Genomic DNA, 7,473 nt, shown 5'->3' with positions numbered 1-7,473 from the left:
ACAAAACAAGTCATTGATCTCGCTTTGGCTTTGCAGTAGACAAGCCTGACTGACCTTCAACAGGAAGCTACGAGCTAACGGTTTTCCAAAATGACAATAAGATGTGGAATCGCTCAATCAAAGCGTTTTTTCTCGTGTTGAACGTCGAAAACTTTGAACGCCTAGATGGGAAGCAATTGAGGAGAGTAAGCGCCCTGACCTGAGGCTCTTGTGACAGCTCTGACATCTCAATAGACTCATGATGGGAAAAACATCAGCGCTCCTCGCACGTAAAGGGAGCGGCCTCCTCCTCCTCCTCCTCCTCGTATATGCGCAATGACAGATCTCATTTGGTTTATGGCGAGTCTTTCATTTGAGCTTTGAGTAATGGGCCGACTCGCCCTCTTTTGCTCGTATCTTCCGAGCGCTGTTGTGTAAATAGCGAGCCCCGCTCATGCCGGGGAACCGCGCGCGGCTCATTACCGTGACACCGAGGCCAAGCGTATCATCAGCGGATTGTCCCGTTCGGGCGGCTCCGCCCTTCTTTCCAGTTGGGAAAAAGCTGAGGGGGGAAAAACAACAGCGCTGCATGGGTGTGTGCGTGCACAATTTTGCAGACACAAAAACAGAACCGGTCCACTTTGACTTTGTCAGATAGCAATGACAGGTGCTTCTAGATTGTGTTATTCATGTCCACTTTTAATTTGATAGACATACAAACAAAAAAAAAAGCCAGACAGAAAGAAAGACACAGTAGACAGATGAATCCACCGTCGTGTCATTTTGAGAACAATTACTGTCAAAATCAAAACCCCATTGTGAAAACAAACACGCAAAAAATGACGGTACGGATAGCATTGCTTTTTTATACGATGTAGCTTAGAGGCCGCTTCTCCCCAATCTTAGGTTAGCTTAGCAATTAGCCTGACTTCTCAAATGTTTCCTTGTAATTCGTTGGTTAGATCGGTATTTGGCAGAAGTGTACTGAACCGCTAGCATGTTTATCATAACAGGATGTAAGCATACGTTTCAAGGAGCCATGCCTAAAACTGAACAGGAAGTTCATCATTATGGTTTGGAAGCGGCCATTTTGGGCAATACAAGGGCACATCATTCAGAGAATTTGACCCATCTATCCATTTTTCTAGCGTTTATTCTGTTCACGGACATAGCTTGCTAGCTCACCTCGAGCATACGGCAGACTACACCCTAAACTGGCTGCCAGTAAAATACAGAGCACGTACGAAACCAGACAGCTTTTTGCCTTGAGCGGAATACTACGTATTCAAGTTAGCAACACATTCACCTTTCATTTAAATGTGAAATCAGAAGCTCATATTGCTGTCGTTTATTGTCTATCTTTTATTTCAATATCAAACTTAAGAAACAAGATTGATCACGTTTCCATCAGAGTTCTTTAATCAGGCACTTGAGCTCAAAACATTCCTCTGGACGTGACGCACGTTTGTACAAAAAAGGCCATAAGGTACCTTTAGTCGATGAGTGGATATACGTATCTGGCCATGTTCACTTGCCACTATTCTTCATAATAATTTACATAAAGCACAGGAAGCTTCTGAGGTCTGCCAACACAATAAATAATAAAAATACCAAGCGTGCTATTTAAAGTGATTTAAATGGAGAAAGTAAGTCAAATAATTCCAGGGATGGAGGAACCGCTTTAGTTTGGACCTTGGCAAGTCTTGCATTGTATTATTTACTGTAAATGGCTTATAGGCTGTCTGGTGAAATATAGCTAAGGATAAAACATTCTCTTATTTTTGGAACATTCGGTAATTTGCCATCCTTTGAAAATCAAAACAAACGTGGGATGAAAGACATCGTCTTTTCTGTTACTTAGCAGCAATGCTTTGGAGCCTGCGTTGCGTTCTGTTGAAATAGATCTGCTATCTGAACCTTGTGCACGACGTGAAGCGGTAAGGCCGGCCGGCTAGGATAAATTAAAGCACCCGAAAGACAAACTCTGCAAGGCCTTCACATTCACGATTACCTTCCTTTGCGGCGGAACTGAAGTCTTTGCACAAGCAGAGAGGTCAAGGTCCAAATCCACTATCTACAATAATTTGCCACAACATCTAGAAGATCTTCAAAAACACATTTGAGAGTTTACAGTACAAATAAGGATACAACACAAACTACAAATATACAAAGATATTTTTTTTCAATAACCCTTCGAGACGTGAATGCCATGTGCTTGTGAGGAAACCACATATCAGTATAAAAATATAGACAATGTTTTTTCTACAAAATATTGACATCGCGTTTGAACCCCCGCCCCCCTCGTTTGAATGTACAAACCAACGTGGACCAATGGGAGAATAAAGTTCGGGATAAGAACAAAGTCCATTTCGGCCCTCTCTGTTTGTCTTCAAGCAGCCCCACCGCATGTGCCGCACCACAGCAAAAGAACGGAAATGGCACAACGCTGCGGTCATAAAGTGGAAGCCCGAGGTTGTCCCCAAAGTTCAAACCCTCAGTTCGGCCTCGTCAATTTGCTCCAGACTGTGTTCCGTTGCGCTGATGACGGATGCCGACGGGCCCTGGGAGACGCTGAAGGGCGTGACGGCCGGAGAGCGCGCCGCCAGTGGCGACAGGGACGGGGAGAAACTGGGCGACATGGCCACCGAGCAGATGGATCCCTCGCTGCTCAGGGGAGACCTCCGGAAAGTGGACAGGTGGGGGTACGTCCTCCCCACAGCCGGCTTGGGAGCTACAGTTTTTGCGCTAGGATGCGCCACCGAGGTGATGAGCGGAGGCGGGTCGATTCTGGACTCCGCTTTGCTTTTGCGGTGGAAGGAGCGGCGGGGGTGAGGGGGAGCCGTTTCATCCTTTAATCGCGCTATCTCGGTGAAAACGCTGGCTAGAGGTTGGAACTGGGGGCACCAGTTGAGAAGGTAGTCCCAGTTGTAGCTGCCCCGCAGTTCCTCGTCACTGGCCACGATGGCGGTCGAGGAGCCGTCCACGGTTGGCTTTCCGTCCTCGGGGAAGATGTAATCTTTGTGGTGGGAGACGTTGAGGCCCCGCCCCATGCCCGCGTACCCACCCCCCTCGTCTCGGTAGATCGGCACCTGCCCAGCTAGCAGAGTGCCGTTGAGGCTGCCCATCTTCTTCCCTTTGAACCAATCGATAGAGGGCTCGCCAGACACATCCGACAACTGGTCCGCGTCCTGCTGGATCCCGGAGTCGGGACCCCGAGCGGAGATACGCTCCTGCATGGAGGAGGAGATGCTGGACACTCGAGGGTATTCGTTTATCATCCTGATCTCGTCGTCCTCCGCCGCCTCGGCCTCCGCCGAGCCTCGGCCGCTGGAGTGCGAGGGGTCCAGGGATCCCCCGCGAGTGTACGGCCCCCCGCTGCTGCTGCTGCTGCTGCCGCTGCTCTGATCAGCAACATACCCGGGAAGGGCCTGGTGATAAATAATCTCACTCGCGGCTATTTTGCTTTCCTCAAACTTGTGCAGCATGGTGGCCGACGCCTTGGTTCGCCTGTGTCTCTTTTGTTCTTTCCTCCGGCGCCTCAGTTTGACGCAAAAGAGTGCCACGGCAATGACGCACAGTATGACTATTATTCCCAGAGACACGGCGATGACACTTATTAGCAGCATGTTGATGTCTGTGGCCAGTCCGAAAGAGGTGCGGCTCACGTCGACGGTCACTTTGGTCGCCGCCGTGCGGGACGTCTCCAGTGGGCTGTGGGCTAACAGGTCGAGCGTCATCAGGCGCACTTCTCGTTTGGAGCGGCTCACGTGTCTGCCGTAGCTGTCAATCTTTAGGGAGATGGCCCCGGATGATTTGTTGACTTCAAAATAAGGTGAACTGGCTGAGAGAGAATACAGCACAACACCGTCCAGGCCTCCGTCTTCATCTCTGGCTTGCACTCTGCCGATGATCTGCCCTTTCTTCGCGTCCTCGGGCACTTGAAAGGAGAACTCCGGGGAGGTAAAAACAGGATCGTATTCATCCTCCCCGGAGACATAAATCTGCACCGTGACGGTGGCAGAATAGTTGCCGGCATCCATGGCCGCAACCTTAAAATGGAAGGAGTTCACTCTCTCAAAGTCAAAAGTCGAGCGGGTCCGCACTTCTCCTGACGTTTGGTTGACGAAAAAGGCTTCCCTTCCATCTTGAGAGTCGTCCAGCATGTAGTATCGCAACTTTCCAAAAACCCCTCTGTCGTGGTCGATGGCGTGCAGCATGGTCACCAAGGCATTTTTAGGCTGATTCTCCCTGATACTAGCCGTTACTTGACTGAGTGGAAAGAATGGCCAGTGGTCATTGATATCCTTCACGTCAATGCTGACTGGGGCAAAGGCATAGTGTCCCAAGCCATCTGTAGCTTGGACAACAATCATGTGGGACAACTGGCTCTCACTGCCCAGAGGTCGCTGTAGCCTCAAGGCCCCGGTCCATTGGTCCACCTGGAAAAGGCCCGTTTTGTCTCCAGAGCTGATGGAGTACTGCACCGCCCCGTTGGGAGCAGAGTCTGGATCAGCGGCAGACAGATGCAGCACTTCCGTTCCTGCGGCGGTACTCTCGCTCAGCACCGCGCTGTACTCCCCTCGGCCGAAAGCCGGTGGGTTGTCGTTGACGTCCGTCACGCTGATTAGGATGGGCACGCAGGAGCTGCGCTGGGGGATCCCGCGATCCGATACCACGACGCTCAGGTTGTAAGTGGACACGGCTTCGAAATCCAGCTCTTCCACCAGTATGAGGCTTCCGACCGTCTGGAAGCCTTTGCCTTCCAAGAAGCGCACGCTGCTTTCAATTTGGAAGGCGTTGCCAGAGTTGCCACTGGCGATGGCAAAATCAAAAGCGCAGTTGTCACGCGACAGGTCTCCGTCGGCCGCCTCTAAGGTCAGAACCGTGGAGCCGGGAAGCTGGTCTTCAGACACGGACGCTCTGTACTCGGACTGATGGAAGACAGGAGTATTGTCGTTGATGTCCGACACCTGGACTTGGATGGTCGCCAGTGACGAGAGGGAGGGACTGCCCCGGTCTCGAGCTTCCACAACCACGAGGATGGAGGGATTTTCAAAGTCAAATTTGGTCGTTTGCTTGACAAACAGAGTTCCTGCAAGGAAAACAATCAATCAATTGCATTTGTACTTTCCTCATCGTTTGGGGAACGATTGAGCAGAAGATTCATACCGTTGCTCGGGTCAATGGAGAAAACACCCCTTGTGGACGACATGACTCGGTAGGCGATCTTTCCGTTGTCCCCGGAGTCCGAGTCGGTGGCTGTCACGGTGACAAGAGCGCTGCCTTCTGGGAGATGCTCTGATACCGTCACCTATCAGATCCCGAGCCATGTGTTCGATCAATACCAAACAATCCCAAAAGAAGCATGCAGTCCCAGTCGTACCTGATACAAATCCTGGGTGAAGACGGGTGCGTTGTCGTTGACGTCTTCCACCAGCACGGTCAGATTGGCTTCGCTTTGATGTTTCGAGTCTGACGAGCGGATGGTCAGCGTGTACCATGTCCTCTCCTCATAGTCCAGTGCTTTTGCCAGAGACACGCCGCCGCCATAGCAGTGGATTCCAAACATGTCCTTGCTGTCGCCATCCAGGTAGAGGGTGTAGGAAAGGGCCGGGCCGGAATCCACGTCATTTCCTGTCACTTGACTGATAACTGTGCCAATCAGGGTGTCTGGAAATGAGAGAGTTGAGGGTATTAGCATTTGGCTGTGTGGAAGCATCCAAACGGTCGACTCTTTTTGGTTCTCCGCAAACTTCCCTCTCTGCCAGATGGCACATTTGAGAAGGTTTTTGCAGTCGCACTATGTTGTAGACTAGTACTAGTCTTTCCTCCTTATTAGCCTCTGGACCACAGTCAGGGAGCACGGTGTTCTGTTCCAGGGCACCACTGTCATCCATTCATTTTCTGTCCTAGTCAAGATTTTGGGGGGAGGTGAAGCCCAAGCAAGCTGCCTTTAGATGAAAAACAAGGACCACGCCCTGCACTGGTTGACAGTCAAACGCAGGGCAGGGCGATGGTGAAGAGGGCACTGGGCAGCCATTTTGCCCACGGCAGCCGCGTGAACCGCTGCACTGACAATGAACTTGGTGAAAGGCGTCCAACATTGCTGTTGCCCGCCTAGACGGACGGGAAGACGGCAAGTAAGACACAAGGCCTGGCAACATTTCCAGGGTCCGCGCTCTCCATTCTGGTGGCTAAACTCGGCACTCTTTATCGTGCTTGACATGCATGTACGGCCAGAGCTTCCTTAAGAATAGTCTTCAGAGAACGGATTACAGTCCTGTAATTACAGCCGCTATGTACAAAAATATTCTCGCTTTGCTACATAAATATGAAATGAAAAATTCTCTGGCAAATCTTGAACACATTGAACACTAACTCGCTCTCTTTCCCATCGAAACTAGCAAAGTGCCCAGATGGCCCACTTACCTTCAGGCACTCGGATCTCCCTCGGCAGAGGAATCATGGGACTGTTGTCATTGAGATCGACGATAATCACGGTGAGAGTGGCGGAGCCAGCCAGTCGCGGGGTTCCACGGTCTGTTGCCGTGACGACAAGCCTAGTGGCGCAAAATTGGGGGGAAAAAACACTTCACTTTCACAATCTTGTCAGATCATTCAATGCCAAGAGGTCCAACGAAACAAAGGCTGACTTTGTTTGCGTCCAGATTTCTCTGTCCATGATGGCCGTGGTGCTGATGCTGCCAGTCAGCGGGTCGATCTTGAACAGAGCGCTCATAGATGACGACCGAATGGAGTATGTCACCTGGCCATTTTGACCCTGGTCCAGGTCGTTTGCCGCAACCTGCAAGATTGAACCGAAATGTGCCAAAAAGCAGTTTCAGCGTAACTCGATCCGCCGCGCAAAGGAGTCCAAATGAAATCAAATGGGCTCCACGGACCCGACTGATTGAATACATTCGGCAGGAGCGAGTGCTGAGAATACAGCCATTCATGGCTGAAAGTATCCAGGCCGCTCAAGAGTGAAGAGTGTTTCTATTCTGCTCCACAACTTCACACTTCAGCAACAGCCAACCACAATAAACTCAGCCAACCTGGGTTTTAGCGCACCTGGATAATGGGAAAATGGTGACCCTGCGCCTCTCGGATATAGGCCACGTAGTTCTGCAGCTGGAAGCGAGGCAAATTGTCATTGACGTCCTGCAGGATTAAGTTCACCGCCATGTAGGAGCTGGAGGACGCCGTCTCGGCTTTCACCACCAGCCGGAGTTTCGGGGTCTCCTCGTAGTCGAGCCCTTCGGATTTCTGGACCCATATTTCGCCTGATTGGCCGAATGAAAAGAACAGAGGGGTCACTTTTGGCATCTCTTTGGCCGTCTCGTCAACGTACCGGTAACCGTGTTGATTCCGAAAGACTGCAATGGGTTTCCGCTGAAAAGACTGTAGCTGACCCCACTTTGAGAGCCGTCTGGGTACTGGGCTTGGGTCTGCGTTACCACTGTGCCTACAGCAAAAGAAATCCACATCCAAAGT

At 50.9% G+C, this 7,473-nt stretch overlaps 1 protein-coding gene across 1 annotated transcript in view; it reads right to left on the bottom strand.

Moving 5' to 3' along the window:
• Positions 1–678: 678 nt before the first annotated feature.
• Positions 679–7,473, bottom strand: part of LOC133155619 (protocadherin-16-like) — a 55,713-nt gene continuing 48,918 nt past the window's right edge. Inside the window, exons 15-21 of the mRNA XM_061281077.1 lie at positions 7,331–7,444; positions 7,051–7,262; positions 6,633–6,784; positions 6,409–6,539; positions 5,363–5,649; positions 5,149–5,290; positions 679–5,071 (exon numbers count right to left, since the gene is read on the bottom strand). Coding sequence (XP_061137061.1) covers positions 2,466–5,071; positions 5,149–5,290; positions 5,363–5,649; positions 6,409–6,539; positions 6,633–6,784; positions 7,051–7,262; positions 7,331–7,444 — 3,644 coding nt within the window. The 3' untranslated portion in view covers positions 679–2,465. The remainder of the gene's footprint in view (positions 5,072–5,148; positions 5,291–5,362; positions 5,650–6,408; positions 6,540–6,632; positions 6,785–7,050; positions 7,263–7,330; positions 7,445–7,473) is intronic.

Source organism: Syngnathus typhle, linkage group LG6 (genome assembly GCF_033458585.1).
Source record: "Syngnathus typhle isolate RoL2023-S1 ecotype Sweden linkage group LG6, RoL_Styp_1.0, whole genome shotgun sequence".
NCBI lineage: Eukaryota > Metazoa > Chordata > Actinopteri > Syngnathiformes > Syngnathidae > Syngnathus > Syngnathus typhle.
Note: the sequence above shows the minus strand (reverse complement) of the source record. Positions and strands in the feature narration are given on the sequence as shown.